The sequence below is a fragment of the Bidens hawaiensis genome, unplaced genomic scaffold, assembly GCF_021521415.1.
Source record: "Bidens hawaiensis isolate Kalapana, Puna unplaced genomic scaffold, B.hawaiensis_p1.1 tig00012570_1, whole genome shotgun sequence".
In the NCBI taxonomy this organism is placed as follows: Eukaryota; Viridiplantae; Streptophyta; class Magnoliopsida; order Asterales; family Asteraceae; genus Bidens; species Bidens hawaiensis.
The window spans coordinates 87,182-111,985 of NW_027492032.1; the positions used below are offsets into that span (position 1 = coordinate 87,182).

Consider the following 24,804-nt stretch of genomic DNA (forward strand, 5'->3'; position numbering starts at 1 on the left):
GTCGGATACTATAGACGACGGTCGCGAGGGTCCTTGCTAGGTGGCTCGTACGTCACCCAGATTGCAATTTCATTGGGGGGGGGGGGGGTTACGGAGAGTGATCCCTCTGCGCCCGTTGGACCGCGTCCATTGCTCGTGCAAGAATATCGTGCAGACATTTTAGGGGCGCGAGACGATTTTGTGACCGGGGTTGGGGCACGCGCCCCTTACGTCCATATGCCTTTAGTCCAGCCCCCCCCCCCCCCACACACACACACACTCGCATCAGCGGAGTTATAGATTGTCGACCAGCCAGTCAACGAGGGTGCTGGGGCTGGGGGCGAGGCGGATGCGGATGCTAGTGGGGACTCGACTGCTGATCTGGACGCACATGAGGTACGTTCATTATATTATCGTTTTACGGTTACTTTTAATTCGTCTATTTTTAAACGCTCTAATATTGTTTTGATATTAGCTATCATCGCAGCGGCCGTCGCAGCACGTTCCTCGTACATATCGCGCGATGCGTTTGGATACCGGCACTGACGCCCGGTTATAGGTCATAGAGCGGGGGACGCTAGAGATGCAGCGGGGGATACTACAGATGCCGCGTCAGATCAGCTAGATCGTTACTTACCTTGCCACTACTCAGCGTGATGAGATTTACACCGTACCCCCCCCCCCCCTCCACACACACCGAGTTTTGACCACGAGGCCAGCACGTTTGGCGTCAGACGCGGACGAGGTGACGACACCAGTCAGGGATCGGGCGTCAGACGCAGGGGCGACGACCACGTTGATGTTCGTGATGCGGAGTTTACGGCCAATGACGATACCGACGACATGCAGTTTATTTAGATTAGTATATTTTGTACAAAATCGTTGTTTTATATATACATGTTTTGGTGTATCTATGTGTTTGTTGTTTTGGTGTATATACATGTTTATTGTTTTGAAAGAACTCTTAAAAATCAAGCTGATTGATAATAACAACTATTTAAATTTATTAATAATAAATCAAAAAACTAAAATAAAAATCAAATCCTTTTAAAAATTTATTTAAAACAAAAAAAAAATGTATAGCACAATACGGGACGTATTGATTAGTTTTTTTTTTTTAGCAAAATGTAGCGGTGTGCTAGAAAATCCGGCTAGAAAACCCGTAAAATAAATGATTGCAAAGCCACAAAACCAATAATTTGGTGGTGCGTATACCGACGTCACACCGCGTGAACACTACTACTACTACTAGCTAAAGCTTCGCTGGATCCGGCTGTCCTTTTTACTGTCTCTCTCTCTCTTCTCAATCTCAAATCATTTCATTTTATGGTTAAACAACACAAGAAACACAATTGATCTTCAATAATGAAGATCCTGATCTCATTTCTCCTTCTTCTGCTATGGCTATGCTGCATCTCCGCTTGTTTCTCATCACCAGTTTCAATTTCAGGTACAATAATAACCTTCAATCATTTTAAGGGGCTGTTTATTTACCCTAATCCACTTCTGATCTTCAATTGCAGATGGCGTCTTCACCTCCGATGTTTCAATCGGACGAAGCCTTCTTCAGGCTAAAAAACGTTAGTTCGTTCTTCCTTCATTCATTATGTACTTGTAATTTCATTCCCAAAGTTAGGCTTTTAACTCATCTCTGAATTAGGGTTTCTGAGCATCATCATTCATTTCCTAAAAAGTTTAATTATGGGGGTGTTTGGCCTAGCTTATATTTTTGGTTTCGTGCACACCCCTAGTTTTAGCTAAAGTTTACAAGCCTTTTTGATATTGCATTTGGCATAATTTACTAGATGTGCTTTTGGTGAAATTGGTTTCTTTTGAACCTGCAGCTTGCCCTGTAAACTTTGAGTTCATGAATTACACAATCATCACAAGCCGATGCAAAGGACCGCAATACCCTGCTAATCTCTGTTGTCAACCTTTCAAAGACTTTGCTTGCCCTTATTCTGAGGATCTGAACGACTTGTCAAACGAGTGCTCATCAACAATGTTTAGCTACATTAACCTCTATGGGAACTACCCACCCGGTCTCTTTTCTAGCCTGTGTCATGATGACAAAGTTGGTCTGATCTGCCCTGCTTTAGCACCAGGAACTGGAAGGAACAGTGTCGGGGCTGATTCAAACAGCGGCTACAAAATTCCTAGTCCTGTTATTTTGACATTGGTTGTGGGATACCTAATGATATTGTTCTGGTGAGGTTAATGGGTCAAGGGTCGAGATTGATTCTTTACGTTGGTAAGTTTGTCCGAGTTTTTAATATTGTATTATCACCACACGTGTTAGATAGTACCCGGATGGAATTTTTTTATATTCTTGTATGATTTATTGGTATCGTTTGTTTACTAATCTATACGGAAAATGTTACTTTTGTAACGACATCGTGTAAGATTGTTTTGCTTCTGTTGTCTCAGATTTCCGTGTCTTGTCTTGAATCGATCATAATATTACAAGAATCTTTTGTGGTTTTGATGATTGGTGGTTGTTTATATGAATGTGAATCCAGTTAACATAATTTGTCCATTTTAAAAAAAGGAAAATTGGATTTTAATAATTCCAACTTAATGCAGTTGGCCGATAATAATCTCAACTTTGAAAATAGTTGTCAATGGTCCCAACTTTCATACTATTTGTTTTCAAAGGACATTTGTTAAAAATTTAACGACGTTAAGTTTTTTCCAAATTTCAAATTCATGTTTTAAGGTTTTTGATCGGAATGCGAATACGAATTAATTGATGTAAAACCTAAATCAAAACGGCGTTTCAAACAGCTTGATTTTTGTTAATTATTAGTTTAAACACCGAAATTGAAGCATCCTTTAGTCGTTTGGTCCACCGTTTGGAGGTAAGTTTTACATCAATCGACTAGCATTCTCATTCCGATCAAAAGCCCTAAAATATCATTTTGAAATTTGAAAAAAACTTAACGTTGTTAAGTTTTTATTAACGGATGTCAAATGAAGACAAATAATGTGAAAGTTGGGACCAGTGACAACTATTTTTAAAATTGGGATTATTAGCAACTGTATTAAGTTGGGATTATTAAAATCCAATTTGCCTTAAAAAATAGTTAAAAATGATTAATGGATGCCGTATTGGTTGTAAAACAGTATTATTTGAATATCATCCATCTAAATCTTGGATTAAAGCTAAATTAATATAGTTTATGCGTTAAAAGTATACTTTTGATGGCTTGTAACACATTTGATGTACAAAACTGGGTGAAACACGCACCTGCACTTGGATTGCAAGTGCATGATTAACCAAATATTTGATATCGACACTAAATTTAGTATAATGTTGAAGTATTCAGTACAATGTTGAAGCTTATTCGTCTACTACAGGCTTATTATTAGAGTTTTTTGCACACAACAGGCGCGTATATTATTGTACAAAAACTACACAAATCCACATTATTGACAAAAACTACACAAATCCGGAACATAAAACACTCGACCCTCATATCACCAATTGACGACTTATGATGTTCAGAAACTAAATTAGTCGTAACATCAGTTCACCAAAACAATGTTCTTCTGGACTTGGGTCGGAAATCCTTCTTGCTAATGCACCAAGAATTTGGAAAAGTGCTCAACTGCATTCAAAGGAGAATATGTATAAAAAGTTAATGAAATTGTAAAAATTTGGCATGATTTATGTTTAATTCGATCTGTATGAACCAAAAGAGTACAACTTACATTGCTAAGAAGCTTGGCCCCATACCATGCAGAATCTGCACCATAAGGAGGTTGAATCACCCATATTCCATTGGATATGGACGGGGGAAGAAGATGTAATTCCTTATCTAATCTTTCTGAATCATGAATATACAAAGTTGAAAAGTTATGAGAAAATCAGATACCAGAAAACTCACCCCTTTGAGGTTCTCCATCATTTTACGGATTACATGTATTTTACCCAAAAAAATATAGATATGAACTATGATTCATACCTACTAGTCCTGGTAAGCATGCGGTGCCTCCAGCCAAGACAACGGTCGTGAACCAAGAATCATCAGGGGCTAATCCTGCATCATGGCAATTTTCAATGCAAAGTGCCACGGCTTCATGCAAACCCTTTTCGCTCCTGATACAACAATAAAACTACCTTATTACACCATTATCATAATAAAAGTGTAGAACCGTTTCCAACAGAAAGTAGACAATGTTGGCACAAATAGAACAAAACATAGAAACTCACAATAAAACTACCTTATTGGCCTTATATTTTAGTTGATAACTGATCAACATGTTACTTATGATTACAAAACAAAATTACTAAATATTTGAATAAATGAGTTAAGACTTTCAACCTTGATCAGTTTACTACAAAATACAACTCAATCAACCAATTTGCTAGGGATATAGAGAAAAAAAAAGGTGCATACAATCCTGCAATGCGTGGCTGGAACAAAATCTCTCCTGTTCGAAAACGCTCTTGCTTGAGAGTAAACGAACCCTCAAACAGGAACTTCATATGATCCTTCTGTATCCTTCCTCAATTCTGCTTCATAGTCGATGGCAATATAACAAAGGTTCTGCAAGTTAATTTAACTGTATTATTCAACTGTATCTGTAAACTACAAGGAATGTAAATAGGCCTTTCAGCATTTTAAATAATATTCCCAGGTTCCCATTAACCAGAATAAAAAGTAACTTCTTGAATCTCAAGAGTTTGGTCAAATTTCATGATAAAGCGTGACAATTTAGCCAAATATTTGTTGAAAAGAAACATGGTGAAGGCATTAGTCACTTCAAGTTCACTTCAGCAAATGATAATAAGGCGCTGGCGCATACCTTTTTCAGTGTGCGAACTGTGTATAATGATGAAAAATTAAGATTTCTTTGATGCATTTGCTCCCTAAGGTATCCAGTAAGCTTCAAGGCACCAACTCCCATAACTTCCACACCCATAAATCTGCATAAATGATTGCATCTGAGAAGGATATGTTCTGCAATCACAACTAAAAGATGTTAAACTCACTAGTCAATCAACCAATCATCTACACAAGCCTAACAAGTAAAAAAGAAAGAATTGATAAAGAATAATAGTAATACCGAAGAGGATAACCGGATCTTAAGCTAGTTTCGGCGAAGAACTTGGATCGTGCTGGTTCTGAAGAAAAGAAATCCAGAGCATGTTATCAGAAACAATGAGCTTCCATGATTTGCAGATAAGTGTAAGCTTAGCAGCCTCTTTGGGTCCAAGTAATTTCAGGATTTGCATAAACACGTGGATAGATAATCATAAAAGAAAAACACACACATCACATGGATTTGATCTACTGACTATTGTTTTGGAATTTAGTTAGGACTCGGGTCGGGTCGGATAAACAAAAGTTCCTTCTGATTTATTTTACTCATTTTGGTCATATTAGACATGGTTATTTTGATTAACATTTTTTCTAACTATTATATCAGACTCTTGATCTCTTATTTTTTTCTAAATGAGTTGAGTTGATGATAAACTATACAAAACCTCCATAGTAAAAGCTCGAAACAAGCCAATCATTTCCGGGTCTAGGCTAAACTCAAGTTAAATTGGAGTTTATTTGATTAGCGAGCCCCGCTATAAGCTCAAAACACAAACCGGATAAATAAGCTCGACCTAAACTAAAACCCGTGTTGGGGAATTTCTGTAAAAGAGAATCTTTGGATATCTGAGAGCCGTGTAAAAACTATCAGATCAAAATTATTTGTGGTTCCAAAATATTCTGACTGGATGAAACTCAAATTTAAGAGCAAGAATCAAGTATGGATTGAGAGTTTTATTGAACTAGAAAATATCATCGTATGATCGAGCGATGGTTATTAGGGGTTAGGATTCATGATAAATGTTTTGCAGTTATAAATATTTTGATTTATAAAATCAAAATACGCTCCTTAATTTTACATATAATATATTTACGAATTTTAATAATTGTTAAATTTCTAATGTATTTTTAATATAACAACATATGTCAAAATAAAATATTTTCAACTCGACCCTAGCCAGGGCTCTTCTCTTAGACCCTGCTAGAAGCTGCTGTCCCTTAGACCCTCCTACTAAGGACGTTGCCCCCTTGAAACCCCATGAGTTAGGAGCTTCGCCCTAAGTACCAATTATAATAATATTAAATAATTGTACACACCGCATCCGACTTATTAGATTCATATTACAACTGACTTAATCAACAACTCTTTAATTACACTAGCTGGTTCAAGAAACAAGCTCGGGACCAAGCTTAACCACATGAGGCTAACCAAGTGTATCAAATAAAAACCTCTATGTAAAAGCAATACACTAAATCAAGATCTTTCATTTAATTTAAGTATATTTTAATTAATGACTTGTTTTAAATGTTAACCGTTTAAAGTAATGTGGTTGAGATTTTTTTAAGGGTAATAATAGTAAAATTACCCTTTTATTTTCCAAACGAAAGAAAAGTCAAAGCATTCAATCCCGATGTGTGGTAGACAGAGAAAGATTGTATAACTACATAATATGGTAAAAGAAACTAGAGTATGGTTACCTATTATAACCAATGTTTTCAGACCCGGCTCGAACGTCAACGCGGACGTCTACCGGGTCGAAGGTCGGACTGATCAGGGACGACAGACCGGTGTTTGATCCAGATGATATCATAAATTATATAAATATATATAAATAAATAAATAAATAATAACCAACTTCTATGTTCATTTAGAATGCTTCTGTTAGGAGTAAATTAGAGGTTTTTTGAACATCAATTTGAAGTTTAAGCGTAAGCATATAAACGTACGTGTACAATCATCTTATCCTCGGGGGAATATATATATATATATTTTCTTTATTATTTTTTTTACTTATAATTGGCTCCTTTTATATTTCATAGAAATATCCAAACGATTTACAATGAAGTGGCAGGTAAGCGGGCAACAAGCTGCGCCGCAACCCCCTTTTGGATAGCAAACTCAATCCGACTAAAAACAAAGTTTGATTCTTATGGGCTGATACGTTACTATACACAACTTTCTGAACCCTATTCAAAAGGTCCACGGCATCCGGAGCTAAGAAACCAAAAGTGTCAAAGGCGAAGGGGATAAACACGTGTTGATTCTCCAAACAAGCTCTCTCGTGTTTAGCAACCTTGCCCGATGCCGCCTTCAATGCTGCCTGGCCTGCTACAAATCCAGTGTCCCTAATCCCAACAAGAGGGGACACTTCTGTGAGGTAGACACAAGCGTGTTTTCCCCCTACCCACCAAAAAACAAGTATATCGGCCGGTCGTAATGTAGATCTTCCTTCTTTAGGATCCGTAAGAAAGTTTATATATATAGGATTTTGTTCATTTCAGAAGTGTTTTTAGTGAGAGAAGTGCGAGAAGTCATCACAACCAATCATATCTTTTCTTTTTATTTTATTTTTAAATTATATATAAGGGTATAGTGGTAATCTATCATAATATTATATATGGTAACTTTTAATGGTAGGAGGTTTCAAATATTATTTATATCTTTTTTTAAAATTATTTGTTTATCACTTTATCCCAAGTTCCCAACACCAACCGTCCAAGAACATAAACATTCTTTTATAACACACTCATCCATATGCTCTTTTTAAACATTTATGCACCATTACTACTCGTTTCTTTTTTGTTTTTTTCTAACAAATTGTTTATGCCTCTTCTATGTATGTATATGCATGTAAGTGTGTAAGTACGTACATATTGTGTAAGTATGTATGTATGTACGTGTGTAGGTACGTATGTCTATATGTATGTATGTGTATGTACGTATATCAGGATGTAAGTGTTGGTAAATATGAATACGTATATCAATATGTTTGTGCCTCACATGTATGGATGTTGGTATGCATGTCAATACGTATATCAATATGTTTATGCCTCACATATATGTATGTTGGTACGTATGTACGTGTGTAGGTATGCATATCAATATGTTTCTATGTAGGTGCATATGTATCTATGTAGGCGCGTATGTACGTTTGTAAGTACGTATATCAATTGATACATTGTTCACATTTACATGAAATCAACACCCTTAATGTATTCTACTTATACATTACACTTATATTCAGACTTGAAAGAAATAAATAAAACCAAACTATGAGATCGCGGTTCACTTCAACACTACATATGCGACATATATTTACACATAGTTATTGACCTTTATCTACCAATCCATCCAAACAATATGCCCTCACCATAGTGTAAACCCCCTGCAATTTGATAAAACATATATCAAGACAGGGTTATTAGAAATCAAACATATTATACAAATTTCATATGCAACCTAATTACCTCTAGGTTTCTTCTCTTAACTGTGAATGTTCTTCATTTTTCACAATCCTTTCACTTCTGACTTCTTGTCTAACACAAATAAAACAGAAAATCATATATATGCCTAAAATTTGGTTATGTAAAATATGTTGTATTTAACAAACACAAAGATTCAACATAATAATCAACTTACTACTGGATGGATATTATCAAAGAATGGATTTACGGGTCTGACCTGCAAATATAAATCTTGGTTATTAATTAGATGCTTGGTGTAAGCATAAATAACTCATCAATGTAATCCCATTTATAAGAAATAAAAAATGACACCGTAAGGATAAAGTAGCATGTTTGTACTAATGATATTTTGTATAACGGTTCATAAAAAAATACACTATGCATAATACTCAATTATTAATATCTACACGATCTAACAAGATTTATACATTTGATCTAACCATCTGTTAATACTAATTACACCATACAAGGAGATGTATAAATTATTATAACAAACATAGACTTGACCTCCCATGAATACTGATGGATAAAAAACTAACCTTACACAACAAGCATGTTCTGCAAAATCAAATATAAAACATCTACAACATATATTACTTACTAACTACATAACACAATTACATGTATTCAATCTCTCTAAAAGAAACAGATTTACCTAATGTCAGGAATATTTTACACTTCATATTTTAACAAAATTAACTCTCCAGTGAAAAAAAAAGCCAAAATAACAAAATAATTAGGTGTAGGGAATTCTAATGAAGTACGACTTAAAAAATTGGATTGCATGCATCCTTTAGTTTATATTTTACTTTGATTGAAATAAGCATCACAAATTAACCTACATACTTATAATTCTTGCATAGGGTTCTGCCACCGAAGGAGAAAAAAACCCAATTAGGCTTCAAAACACCTCGATTAACAGCAACGAGGGATGATTGCTTCTTATACACAAGCAAATAGAATAAGTCTAGTTATATTTGTCGATTTTGTTTATCAATTTCAGATGTAGGGTCGATTTCATGCTAGGAGTGATGAGCAACTTGGGAGTGAAACAATGGATTCTATACGGTTACATATTGTTAGCATTTGCGACTTTGACCAGCAAATATAAATCACAATTAATTTTTAATAACACACAATCAAACATGATGTGTACCCTTTGTCTAACCATGACTTAACACTAACTACACTATACAAAAATACGTACAGAAAACATAAATAAAAATAAACATCACCTCCAAATAATACTGCAACCTCAACATGTTAATTTACACCACATTCATGTTCTTCACTGACATAGAATCCACAACATGTAGTACTTACTACCCAACACAATAACACATATTCAACATTTGTAAAACAACACAATAACTAAGTTTCAAGAGTGTTTTCACTAAATATTTTATCAAAAGTTAACTATTTCTATGAAATACATAAAGTAAGTCAACAAATTATGTGGTGTAGGGCACTTTGCTGAACAATAGATTAATTACTTCTACCAGTATGCATTATTTACCTTATAAGATACTATGATTGAAAAATAACTACACAATTTACCCAACATACCTTCAATTTCTTGTTTAGGGTTTCGGTCACTGTAGCATATCAGGAACAAAAAACCCAATTAAACTTTAAACCCTAGTTTGTACATATCAACAATGATCGATTACTTCTTATAATCACCCAAACGGAATCAATCATCTTTAACTACTCGATTTCGTGTATCAATTTCACGGGAAAAAAGATTTCGTGCGGCGATTATTGTGGAGCAGATTCAGAGTGAAAGAAGGATGTTGCAGACGTTACTTATTTTATGCTACACAAAATGGTCTTTTTTACCCTTTTAGTCATAAAACTCCTGCATAAAAGTTCAACAAATTTACAAAAATGCCATCTTCTATTGTGAACCATTGATTTGTTTAAAAAACGGTTGAGATTCACTTCTCGCACTTCTCTCTATAACATTACTTCTCGCATGAACCGTCCCCTATATATATATATATATATGATTGATTTCTTTTGAGAATCACTTTGAGTTTTAAGAACTCGAAAGAACTCAACGTAACAAATTTTTTTTTTCGAATTTTTTAAACATGTGTAATACGTAAGTGTAAGTGATGTACAAAAAATTACGGTATTTTTTTACACACCGAATCGACTTTTTACACATGTGTAACTAACGTTTAAACTTGTGTAATTATCAAAAATACTTGTTCTTTCTCCTGCTTCATTTTTTAATCAAATTTAATCTCAGCCACATATTTCATATCATTTAATTAAATATGTGGTTCAAATTGGAGTTCTTAAAGTTCTTAAAACTCACCATGGTTCTCAAAATAACCCTCCCCTATATATATATATATATATATATATATATATATATGATCAGGATCATGAGAGAACTTTTTTGAAATTGAGAACTATGAGAACCATTTTGGACCACAAAAAACCCAAAAATAAAAAAAATCATAAAATAAAAAAAACACAAAAATCAAAAAAGTGAAAAAACCAAAATTCTTATTTTATCATCTAGGTTTCAAAAAAAAAACTCGGTTTAGCTAAATAATATACACATATGTATAATATATACATATATGTACATTTACATGTTTTTTTGTACACATGTGTATAATTTAAGGTAAATGATATTGTACATATGTGTATATTACGTAACTAAAGATTATATAAAATTATACATATGTGTATAATACGACGTTTTTTTGTTTTTTTTTTAATTTTTTTAATTTTTTTTAATGAAACCGGAATGAAATATAAGAATTTTGGTTTTTTTACTTTTTTAAAATTTTTATTATTTTTTGTTTTATGATTTTTTTTAAATATTCTTTTAAAGGTGTTTTTAGTTGTCCAAAATGGTTCTCAAAGTTCTCAATTTGTAAAGGGTTCTCTTAGGATCCTTACCCTATATATATATGTATATATATATATATGTATACATATATATATATATATATAGGGTAGGGTTAACCTAAAAAACAATAGTTTTGTGAGAAGAATAAGAATAGACCTTGACCCTTGGATCTAGGATCTAGTGGTTGAAATTATTAATTTCTAAATACTATATAGTTTCCTATTTACATGGTATAGTGTCCTATTTTAGTGGTGTTCTTGATTTTAAATCCTTCTCAAACTTCTTATAAAACAATTATTTTTTATTTGAACTCTTATATATATGTGTGTGTGGATTTGATATCCTTCTTATTCTATCTGTCATGCCTAGGGGAGTACATACAAATTCATAGACAATTACTTGAATATTTAGTTAAACCACGTGTCAAGTTAGGTATTGAAATTTGTTTCGATAATAAATATTATTACCAATTTCCCATGTTCTATTTCATCATGTATAGTAATATTAAGAGGAAGATTAACGTACAAATAAAATTAAAATGCTAATCGTGAGAATCAAGTAGATTAATTATATATACAAGTAGAGTAATTTTGTAATTACATCATAGAGTAATTATCATAGATTAATTAAATAACTACTATACTTGTATATTACTCTATTTGATTCTCACGTTTAGCACGTTAATGTCATTTGTATTTGATACAAACCCGTAATATTAATATATAAGATATATATTTCATCTTCAGACACACAGATAAGTATTGGTTGGCTGCCAAGTTGGGTTTTGTTTGAAAACTTGATTCTCGATTTTCCAGGGTTCGATTCCCGGCTTGCACTATGTTTTTGATTTAATGAGAAAGTAGTTTTACCGGTTTAACCGACGGTTCACCGGTTCCGGTCGGACCGTCAAACCAGGACGGGTTAATAGAAAATGGGTTTTATGCGAACCGGACCGGATTTTCTACCGGGTCCCGGTCGAACTGGCCGGTCCGGTCCGGGTTTCAAAACATTGATTATAACAGTACGGGGAAAAGGTTAAAATATAAATAGACACGACAATAAAAAGTGTGAGAATGATTTGTGTCTTAATTCTTTTTCTAAAAAGATAATAAAAAATCAAAATTCAAAATACAATAGAAACTCTATAAAATAATACACTTGGTACCACCAAAATTTATTAATTAAAAGAGTTATTAATTAATCGATAAATTAATAATTAATAATTAATAATTTATATATTAATTAATATTTTATTAATTTATAGTAGAATACTTAGTTTACAAACATCTTTCAAGCTTCCACTTATTTATTGTATACAATGCATGTATATTAAATGAACGGCCCTATTTGAAAGAAACCTTCAATCTCCCCCCTTCGCGAAACGAAGCTATTAAAGCGGAAATCACATTGAACAATTTCTTGTTGAGCTATGAGAAAGCAACACCAAAAGTTTTTACCATGCTAAAGAAAATTAGAGACGAGATTCAAGGGGAAATTGATTTCAACAAAAAACAAAAGACAATTTAGTCATTTTTCAAGAAACCTTCATAAATCATTCATGTAATATGCTATATATAAGGAATTATTAATTTATATTTTATATGGGGTCTAAAGAAATTATCAAAAATGTATTATCTTATAATTTTAGCGAATTATTAATTTAACACCCTATCCCCGAATCGGGACCAGCAAAAAATATTATCGTAGAGAGTTTATTAAATAATCGAGTATTAATTTATCGAGTTTCTACTGTATAAATAAACAATTAAAAAGTAAAAAAACTAAAATAATTTATCCGTTTTTCTCATTAAATAAAAGAATATGACGAAAAAAGACACAACCCGAGAAAAAAAACATAATAATAAAAGTAAACAAACAAAAACACCATAATAAATAAATAAATAAATAAAAGACACACTAGAGGGCAAAATATAATACAATGTTAAGGAATAATATCAAGAAAAAAACACAATGTAAAGGAAAAAATACACACTTAATGACGGATTTAAACAAAAAAAACATAATGATAAATAAAAATACATAATAATTTTTTCCCACGACATTGTGGTTTTTTATTTTTTTAAACGAGGACTACGGAAGAAAGATTTTAGTTTTTTTTATTTATATTTTGAATCATGATTTTTTTATTCTTTTTAAAGGTTTTTTTTAGGTCAAAAATTATTATCATCCTTTTCATTTTCTTCTTCATTTATAAAATAACTTGACCCAACAATTTGTTACATGCTATAAAACGTTGCTTTATAAAAGTAGTTAAGATATAAATAAACCTTTTGTGAAAAAAGAAATTATTTAAATGAGTGATTTTCTTATAGGAATTTGTTCGAGTTTTATAAAAATATGGAGATTCAATAGACTAATACAAGAGACGGACAAAAAAGGAGTCGCAGTTATTACTGATAGAATCTAAAATTTATAGTTGAAAGACAAACCTTTGGTTGGTGGCACTTGGTAGCATCGTTTTAGAGACACTCGGGTATATTTGATAAAACTGGCTGGTAGCTGTAGCTGGCTGCTAGTTGGTGGCTGGAAGCTGATGACTAAAAGTTGTAGCTTTTTAGATATATTTAGATGTTTGGAAGAGTAGCTGGAGCTTTTAACAAAATATATAAAATTACTAAAATGAGCATAACTAAAAACAATAATAGTAAATGTATTTATTTTGGAAGGTTAGTTAAGTAAATTAAAATACTAAAAGCTTGTAGCTCTTTCTGAACGCTACTAGTAGAAGCTTTAAGCATAAGCGTATGTTTGGCAATGAGTTTTTAGAAGCTTTTAGTAGCTTCTAGCTACAAGCTTTTAAGAAAAAACTCATATTCAATAAAAAAAAACTTTGTTTGGTTAAGGTAGCTTCAAGCTTTTAAGTTGGTAGAAAAACTTCATATTTGAACGCTACTATTACTAGCGTTTGAGAAAAAACTAGCTACAAACTTTTACATTTGAATTTACAAGTTTGGTACTTGAACTTCTATCAACTTTTGTTAATTTATATGATAGTTACACATTTAACCCTTATTCAAAACTAATTATCCCCACGACTTTTTAGGGGCCGTAACTTTTTCACACGTTAATAATTTTTTAAACAAATTACATCATAAAAACGAGCATTTTATTCTCTTTAATTTGAGTATGATATTGTTATACTTCTTTAACTTTAAAAAAATTAACATACTACGTGATTATCGGTTAGGATCGCTAACAAGTCGAGTCAGGTGAGCTCAAGTCACGTGTAAGACCAAATTAGGTTTAGAACGAGTCGATACAAAAAGGGTTAAATTAGTTCGATTTGTGTCGGAACGCTTTTGAGTCGAAAGGGGTCAGGTCAGAACATGTTTTAGATTAGAACAATGCCTGTTCAGAAAGGGATTCAGATCAAAATAGGTTGTTTAAAAAGCTATCTATTTGAAATTACTGTATATTTCAGCTTTGTTTCTTGATTTTCGACATCAGTTGCACGCTTACTGTCTTTCCATGAATTACACGTCTACATTCTGGTTATGTATGCATTGTCATCAGATGAATCATGTACCCACATTGATAATTCGGTTGATGTTAGGTTGCGCGCCCATTCCACCGCACCACGCGGGCACCCAGCTAGTTTTATTAAAAGCTTCTGCTACTCTACCAAACACCTAAAAGTATTTAAAAAGGTACAGCTAACAGCTACCAGCTTCTAGCTATCAACTTTCATCCTTCAGCTTCCAGCTTTTAGCTAACAACTACCAGCTAGTTTTGACAAACATACCCTTAAGCTTTTTCTCTTGACCTAAAAGCTTCAAACTCCTTGAACCAAACAAGACTTTTAATTGAGTAGGAGCTTTTTCTTAAAAGCTTGAAAGTTCTAAAAGCTCCTAAAAGCTTGCTGCCAAACATACCCCTCCCACAAATAAGTGGAACGTATGCTTTCACATTTAATTCTTTATTTTTGAATAAACAATATTCTTATACCTTTATTAATATAGTACTTCTTTCTTTTACTCACAATCATTCTTAATAAATATTAAAAAAATTATAGGGTGCTACATAATTTTTCAAATATATAGAAAAATTACTGAATTTTCTCTCTACTTCACTCACAACACCATAAATCACTCTATAAATTATAAAAACATGTCTCACAAAATTTGATGGGTTGAACGAGAATGCTCCAAGAGTAAGGGTCTTCTTGAGACACCCAAGATATTTGGAAAACACCCAACATATACGTGATGGAGTTCCCTATATGTGGCAATAAGTGGGTTGTTTCTAAAAAGGTCATTTTTTTTCTGTTTTTTTTATATTTTTTATTTCTTTTATGTTTTTTTAGTTTTGTATTAGATTTATTATTTTTATTTTATTTGTTTTTTTTGGTTTTGTATTAATAATATTTTCTGGTTTTCTAAAATCGGTTACTTATTTGTCTCGATTTTAAAATTCCAACGAACCAATACAAACAAAACAATATTTATATATGCATATTAATTACATTACAACGAGTTTGAAAAAAAAACGAATGCAAAAAACAAATCTAAACAACAGCACCATCATCTGTGTCATCATCGCTGTCTCTTCTACGTGTGGATAGCCTTTCCTCAGCATCCTCGCCGTCTTATGGGCGTCTGATGCCTGACGTGCTCGCCTAGTGACCTGACCTGCTGGCCCTGAGTTCGAAACGTGGCGCAGATGTTTATATTTTTTGATTTTCTAAAATCGATTACTTATTTGTCTTGATTTTAAAATTGCAACGAACCAACACAAACAAAACGATATTTATTTATGCATATTAATTATATTACAACGAGTTTGAAAAAAAAGAATGCAAAAACAAATCTAAACTACAACACCATCATCTGTGTCGTCATCGCCGTTTTGTTTACGTGTAGACAGCCTTTCCTCAGCATCCTCGCCGTCTAATGGGCGTCTCATGCCTGACGTGGCGTGCTCGCCGGGTGACCCGACGTGCTGGACCTGTGTTCGAAACGTGGCGCAGATGGTGTGTACACCTCACCACGCTGCTGAGCGGATATAAACACAACTACCCAAGCCATCTGACGCTGGAGCTCTGACATCCCTTACTCTAGTATCTATAGCCGGACGTCAATGGCTCCATCCAAACACACGGTGCAATATGTACGCGGTACGTGCTGAGGGTCAATCGGGTGCGATGGTTGGTACAACACGAAAATTTAACGTTAATAATACAAATATATAAATCAATTTAAACGATAATATAACATACCTGATCACCGCCCTTACCACCATCACCATCCTCACCGCGCGCATCGTCAATTGCGACGTCCTGAATATGCACTTCCGGCTCCTTGAATGGCGGAGGTTCGACAAGTGGGACCGCGACGTAAGAATGAGCTCCCAACCAGGTGTTAATGGTCGTCAATCTTCCGGAAGATGTGCATGCTCTTTTCCCGCACACGGTCCAGCTCGCGCGGGTAAATTAACGGCTAAATGGGTAGATCAGGCAGTCGCGACCCGTAGCCCAAACTGAGCGCAACCGCGTCACGTATGAGTCACCGAGCAATGACCTGCGGCCCTGCCTGTGCGTGTGAGTGGCGAAGTAGTGAGTTAGGTTGCAGTGCCTGCCCGTCAGCACGCACCACATAAAAAATAGGCCGTGGAGGTTGCAGTGATCTACCCCCTGTTGTCACCCTCTATGGTGAAAGCGATCAGCATGTGTAGGTACAAGTACAATAATATTATATATATATATATATATATATATATATATGTGTGTGTGTGTGTGTGTGTGTGTGTAAGTATATATACATACCTGTGCAACGGGTCCCTAATGGATGAAGGCTTGGCATCTATGGCGGTGGTCGGGAAAGGGAAAGGACGATCGCCAATCGCCTTCCACCAATGCCGCAAGACGTCATTCGGTGTATCGTTTACGCTCTGCGTGCAAATCGACTGGAATACCTCCAACGCCGTGTACAATCCGAGCACCACCAAAATTCCTCCATCGACAGGTAACAGTCCAACCCGAACATGAGGAACTGAACCTTCGCCCCGATCATGATATGCATTAGGAGCTAACATCGAAATTTGCGGGTCTCTAGCCGGGCGTGGCCTGGAACAACAATAACATGTTAGGTAAAACGAGTTTACGAGTTATTTTAAAAGAAAATATACCTAATAGCTAACATAGAGTAAAACTCCGTGAGCGCCCGGTACGCGGGCTCGACGACGTTAAACAATCTGCGCCACTGTGAATCAGCCTCAATAATCTCTGTTAACATGTCTCCAACGCCGCAACTCTCAATAAAGGTCGTAGACAAGTTCGAGACAGCCTGCGGCGTCATACACCGGAGCTGCTGAAACTAGATATGGTATGTACTCTGCTCATCAAACTGCAAAGGCGCATAGTCATCTAGAAACTCATCCCCATCAACGTATTTGTTCGCCATCTAAATTTAAAATATTATCATAAATTATAATATTATTTAATATATAATTTTATTTTATTATAATTATACTATTATAATATATGCTATTTAAGGTTCAATAAAAATAATAATAAAGACCTATCCGTTGCGGATAGGGAAATCCGCTGCGGATAGCCTTCTTCTCCACAAAATGGGTATGTTAACAGACCCGTTTTCAAAACCGTAAACCAAAAACTTATTTTCAAACCCGTAAACCAAAAACCGTTTTCACTGCCCCAAATCAAACCTGTAAATCAAACCCATTTCAAACCCTAAATCTAACTACAAATCAAACCCGATTATAAATGGGCGAAATACAAGAATTGAACTCCTCGATATGTGAATAGGATAATAGATGATGTGGTCGGGTCAGAGATTCGAATATTCTTGAATAGATTATGGTGTATCTGTTGTTATGGTTGATTGTGTGGATAGTGTAAATGATCCATGACGGAGTGGGGTTATCTGTGGTTCTATTCGTCGCAGATAGCCCTCTTTGTGGTGGATCAAGATATTTTTTAGATCATATATGCCCCGGAGAGTTCTCTCCAAGGTTGATTAACCCTCGGTAATAATTATAATATTATTATTAATATTATATAATATGAATTATTATAGTTATATAATATTATAATAATATTTTTTTATAATATCGTCATAACGAGCATCATCGCTGTAGTAATCGTCACCGTCACTGTCATCGTCGTCGTCATCATCATCATCATCATCATCATCATCATCTTCATTATTAACTTCATCAACATCATTAAAACAATCATGGTCATCAACATCAGTGTAATAGCCCAGCTACCGCCGTACCTTAATATTGCTCGGTTTGGCCACGACGTATCACTATCGCCTCACGGATTTGCTTTTTGTTGCCCAGGTGAAGGCTTCCCAGTAGGTCACCATCCTGATACTACTTCCACCTGTGCACGCTTAACTATGGAGTTTTCCTCTCATCCACTACCATTAAACGCCCAAAACGCGTTATGATGAGGAAGGTATCCACCTCCTTATAAAGAAGGCTTAGTTCTCCTCTCGAACTGATGTGAAATGTCACAATCCAATCTTCTTAGGGGTCCAGCGTCCTCGTGGGACTTGGAACCACTGGTTCGGCCCTGGCTCTGATACCATCTGTAACAGCCCAGCTGTCGATGCACCATAATATTGTTCGCTTTGGCCGATTCGTACCACCATCGCCTCACGGATATGCTTTTGGTTACCCAGGTGAAGACTTCTCAGGAGGTCACCCATCTTGATACTACTTTCACCTAAGCATGGTTAACCGTGGAGTTCTCCTATCATCCACTACCATTAACCCCTAAAACACGTTATGATGGAGAATGTATCAAACTCCTTGTAAAGAAGGCTTTGTTCTCTTCCCCAATCGATGTGGGATGCCACATTCCACCCCTCCATTTAAGGGTCCAGCATCCTCGGGGGACTTGGCACCACTGGTCCGGCCCTGGCTCTTATACCACTTGTAACATCCGGTCCCTCGCACCACCAATATTGTCCGCTTTTCCCAATAAGAGCTCACGGATTTGGTTATGGTTTTCTAGGTGGAAACTTCCCAGGAGGTCACCTATCCTTCTTTTACTCCCACCTAAGCACACTTAACTGTGGAGCTCTCCTCTCGTCCATTACCGTTAAGCCCAAAACGCATTGGTGATTTAAGAGGCGGGACATTTAATTATGAACCAAGGATCTCTCTTGTCTACGCCAATGTAGGATTTTCCTAGGATGTTACGATCACTAATATCATCATCGTATTTATAATGCACATATTTTTATATTACTTCAATACACAAACAAATACACTAGATCCTGTAATTGCTCGAATCATGATTAAATCATGAGTTCTCAAGTCGTATTCAAGCTTAAGGATGATCTGATTAGTCGAATCATGAACTGATTTAAGATAATTGATGTGTTTTGAATTGAATTAGACATATGGACATGTATGAACAAGTTCAGACTGTTTACATATCAATGTTCAGTTTGAATTGATAACTAAGAGGATTTTTGATCAAGGATTGATCTAAATGATGTTAATTTTCTTGTGACTGGTTTAATTGAGTTAAATTAGTTTATTGGGACTGAATTGGATTGACCCGGTTTTAGTGGGAATATGCAGTATTTGAAACGGTTTTGTTTTGACTAGAATTGGTCAAAATTGAACATGTTTTAACTGCTTTTGGTATTGAATTGGTACTGATTGGTTTCATAGTTTCTTATGGATTGAATTGTGAAATTTATGGATCAAATTGGTATGGTTTGGATTTGGTTTGGTTGATGGATTTGAGTTTGAAGGTTTGAACTCATTCGCTGAGTTCTTGAGCTCATTCACTAGTTCTGTTAAAGTTTGTTATAACTGTCGTAACAACCCATTCTCTAAGCTTTTTACTCATTCGCTAGTAAAACCATTTTCCAATATCCCATTCGCTAATCTGGTTCATTAGTACACATTCGTTTATACATACTTTCATTCGCTAACCCATCCTGTTCATCATTCATTCGCTACCAAAGGTTCACTCATTCGCTACGTGAATCTATTTTTGGAAACACTCATTCGTCAAAGCTTTCATTCACCCACTCATTCACTACAAAGTTTCCCTCATTCGTTAAAAAAACTTTTAGAAATGTCAAGTTGAACCCTCACACTTCATTTTAACAGTTTAAACCAAATATTTTTCAAAAGATATGCATCTCAGAATGAAATTACGCAAACAATGCTCAATTATTACAATGAGATCAGTTCTCATGCAAAAACTCCTTAATTGAATAGCCAAAATGATTTTCAAAGTCAACAATTCAGAACTCATCTGGTTGTGATAGATCCAGATTGTTTAACTTTGTTGGATAACAAGTATATGAGACCAACTTTAGATGTTGATGGTACTGGTCAAGTTCCAAGGAGTCCTGATGTGATGATTGTTGTTAAAAAGAAATATGGTTTTGAAGTCAAGGCTCACTCCACTTTGACCATGGCTTTACCCGAAAACATCTTTCATAAATTCAGCTATATTACAATCTCAACATCTTTGTATGCTGTTTTGCAAGCTAGGAGTTTGGGAAACACTCATGAAAGCAAGAAGTCTATGCTAAAGTTTCAGTATAAGAACTTCAACATTATGCCAAACGAGACTGTTGGAGAGATGTTGGATCCCGAATTAACAGTCGATAACAATAAACAGATCTCAGATCTGTGAATATCCGATTACCACTATTAAAGATCTAGCTCATAGTTTACCTTGATTTAATATTATGTATGTATATATATTGTCAATAGATTAAACGAATAATGTTAAGGTGAAGCTTGAGAGAGAGCAATTACTCAAAATTCCTTTTGAAAACTTTTCTCCAAAAACTTACATTAAAGTGAACAGTAGTTCACTATATATAGAAGTTGACCTGGTTCGCTAACATCCCCTAGCGAACCAGCTTCCCCTTCGTTACATAATTTAACATAGCGAACCACCCCCTGATTCGTTAACATCCCCTAACGAATCAGTAGGGAATACATTATAATGTCTTAGTTCGCTAACATCCCTAGCGAACTAGAATTAACTTTAACGAACTAGTCTTAGTTAGCTAACATCCCTAGCGAACTAGACTTAACCTTAACAAACTAGTTAATAATAAACATTAAATATTACATTAATTTATAAATAAAACATTAACGATAAATACAAAGACTCTAGACGCAAAACCGTGCACTAACAGACACCCCCTCGTCTTGAGCTCTTTGTGTTTAACTTATTTGAAGCGCTCGGACTGCCAGTCTCTGCAACTATGAATTCCATGTTCGTGACACACACGAACGACTCGTTGGAATTGCATAGCCAGGTCGTAATCTTCTTGGCGTTCAAACAAAATCTGCTTCCTGTGTAGCACGTCGTTGTCTATCTCTGATAAATTAACCAACCACATCGGGTCGATTATCTTGATGAGCTCGGTCTGCAGTCCTCGACCACGAACAATAACGGCCTCGCCAGTACGATTGTCATAGTACCAACGGTTGAAAGACAGATAAATATCTTGAGGCATTGTCTTCACAGGAACCTTTTTCATTGTCTTTGGCGGCTTCACTTTCAAGACAAGTTTCTTCCAGCCGGTCCTTGGATCAATCTCATCAATGCGCTTACGTCTTCGGACCTGGGGCTTGAAGAATTTGAAGCCATGATTGACCTCGAACAGTAAGTGTTGATGAAACCACTCAGCCGTTCGGTGACCCCCACGATTGATAAATGGACGTCTCGCGAGGGTACGTACATCCCAACGCGGTAGAGTTAAGACATCCATTATCCTCTCGTAATACTGGACACCCTTTTCCCACTTGACTATACATACTTTAAGGTCAGAGTCATAAGCCCATGAAACAATATCACCGTGTACCTTTGAAACAGTCTTGAAGGTAGTCACCTGATTAGTCTCAATCCAAGCAGCAGCAGTATCTTTTCTTTCTTGATCTACATAACGATAAGCACTGATAATTTTACCCACTTTATGACGTTTGAACCATCTTTCTACGTCATCATCAGTCACTTCTTTGAGTGAAGGAACTGTTCGCTGCACAACCTTTTCTAGTTCATCCTCAGTCTCTTTAATTACATCTTGTTGAAATACCGGAGCACCTTGATCAACGTTTGCGTGTTGATACAAGTCCGGGTACTCTTCAGCTGTCACATCCTCCATCTCAATCTCTTCATCCTCATAAATAAAATCCATATCCATATACAACGGATCAATTTCCAATTCTTCCTCAGTGATCACTTCGACATCGGGCTCAGTCTCTAAAGCAGTCAACTGATCGTCATTCAGCCCAAGCAGAATCGAAATCCGCTCCCGTTTCAAGGATCTAACCACAAACTCACCAACCTCTATCTCATCTCTGTTTACCACACTACGAACCACCCCTGATCCATCAACAAAAATCACTGTGTTAGCTGCAATAATTTCAATTGGCTTGGCAGCTGTTGGATCTTGATAGGTAATTATCTGCTTGCTCGAATCCTCACTGCCACTAACACCAACACTAGAGGATGAACCATGCGATTGTTTAGGCTCACCTCCTGCATCAGATTCGTCAGAATCATCATCGTCATTCTTATGTTTCTTGAGGGCATCTTCTTTACAAGTTAATTCTAAAATCAACTCTTCTTGTTCCTTTAATTTCACCCCCTGAGACTCAACAATCGTACGCAACGATTTAGTCTCCTTCTGATAGAAAGAAATATAACTCATCATTCGTCATTGATTCTCCGTGAGTCGTTCTTGAGTTTGACGATCAGCTGCTATTTTATTTTCATATAGATGTAACAGATTTAGCAGCATTTCAGTTATTAACATAAATTACACACAAATAGGTTTCAAAACTTCAGAAACCCTTAAACTCTTAAAAGTTTATAATTTAACTATCAACTCTTAGCCATTTTTGATGAAAATTATATCGCCAGGATCGGCTATACCTTAGATACCCAAATATATCTTTGAAATATCCAAACAAGAAAGTCGAGATTTCAGAGAAAATTTGAACAGGGTTTCTTAAAGATGAAGGAAGAAGGCGAACAGTGAATGCCTGTTCATTTTCTTGTCTTATATAACATAGCACGCAACCCAAGGTACAGCTTGGACGAATCAGACGATTCGTTTAAATTAAAGTTAACGAATTTGCCCATTCGCTAACTCAATTCGTTACCTTATGTTGGCGAATCGCTACTTGATTCGTTAAATTAAAGTAGCGAATCAAGTCTTGATTCGTGACGCGATTCGTTAAATATACATAATGAAGGGATGATTCGTTAGAGAGTGCGGAAGCGAATTAGGTTAGCGAACCAGAAGCTAGTTCGCTAAAGAATCACCTAGTTCGTTATCCATAAATAACGAATTGGATTTTAATGAAATAAACTCTTTTATTTAATTTTAAATTAAATAATTAAATGAATTAATTAAAGAATTAAATAAATAAATAAATTAGGTTATCGAGAAACCCTCTTATCCCGACAACCAAATACGTTAAGAATGTTTCATATTTCTTAAACATAACTTAAAATTATTTAAGTATTTTGTACAAAGAAGAAGAAAATATTTTTGGAATTTTGAAAAAATTTAAAGAATGTATTAAAAAAAATATCCGGTCCGCTAAAAAATAGACAATCTTTTTGTGTTTTTCAATGATTTTATCAAAAACAGTACATATTTTTGTATTTTTGTTGAGTTTGAGCAGAGAATCATATTGACCAAATTGCCCTTCCATCAAAGTTTTATATTTCAGCGATATTATGACTGGCGATAAGTCGGTCATTGGTATTGTTATCCACATAAATCTAATAACACACATTCAAGTATTTTTGTGATATGATTAAATAGTTCATTTAAAGCACAGAATATCAGAAACTATCAGCCTCTAATCTCGGTTCAAGCTTAATTTGATTTTTGCCAAATCACCCCAACTTGACTTAAACCATTATATTGTTGATCAAAATTTTGATACCTATTTTGAAATTTTGAGCAATGCATCAAGGTTCCTTTACTGTGAGTGAGTATGCACGAGTCCATCGGTCAAGTTACATACATTGTATCCCCCCGTTTCTTAATGGTATTAAGACGCATGCAAGGGAGGAACAATTGTATGACTAACAGCGGATTTTGATCAAGTCAGTAATTTAAATTGTACGAAGTACAGCGGTGATCAAGTTTAATGACTTTGGGTTTGCTCTCGAAGGCGAGTGAAATATTCATGCTTATGAATACCCAGATGGTTAAGCAGCATAAAGACTCACAGTGCCCAGAATCTTAACGCTTGTTATTTGCTTTATTTTATTTTTGGGTGATCAACAAATATAAGGCTTGAGTATGACTAGTTATTACATTTCTGCCATCCTCACCGAGACTTTTGCTAGAGAATAACACCCCTTTCAATTTGGCGTTTCTTTATGTTTATATCACATACTTTACTCTACTGGGTTGTTTTAAGACCTACCAATGCACCAATGCAATTAAGCACACAGTCTTTTAAGCTTACTTTTTGCTGAATTTGGGGTCAAGGTAATCAATGTACTATCATGTTCTCTTTTTGCTTCAAAAACTCAAAAATTTTAAGGAGCATAATATAATGAAAAGATAAATTTAATCGCCCCAGTTAACTTAAGTTTATAAATAAATGGCTAACCATCAATTCACAAGTGAATCATAGGACCAAGACATGCAAGCATGTTTCACA

The 24,804-nt window shown here is 35.1% G+C and overlaps 1 protein-coding gene and 1 pseudogene across 2 annotated transcripts; one reads left to right on the forward strand and one right to left on the reverse strand.

Moving 5' to 3' along the window:
• Positions 1–1,271: 1,271 nt before the first annotated feature.
• On the forward strand, positions 1,272–2,467 carry LOC143541401 (GPI-anchored protein LLG1-like). Its single transcript, XM_077034241.1, has 3 exons — positions 1,272–1,429; positions 1,503–1,559; positions 1,824–2,467. Exons 1-3 carry the CDS (start codon positions 1,345–1,347, stop codon positions 2,189–2,191), a joined length of 510 nt encoding a protein of 169 aa, XP_076890356.1. The 5' UTR covers positions 1,272–1,344; the 3' UTR covers positions 2,192–2,467.
• A 784-nt stretch (positions 2,468–3,251) lies between these two features.
• Positions 3,252–5,227, reverse strand: LOC143541400 (actin-related protein 8-like; annotated as a pseudogene). Its single transcript, XR_013136750.1, has 6 exons — positions 5,050–5,227; positions 4,789–4,943; positions 4,380–4,529; positions 3,945–4,078; positions 3,691–3,806; positions 3,252–3,587 (listed from the first exon to the last, which is right to left on the reverse strand). The product of XR_013136750.1 is annotated as an actin-related protein 8-like (transcript).
• Positions 5,228–24,804: the final 19,577 nt, after the last annotated feature.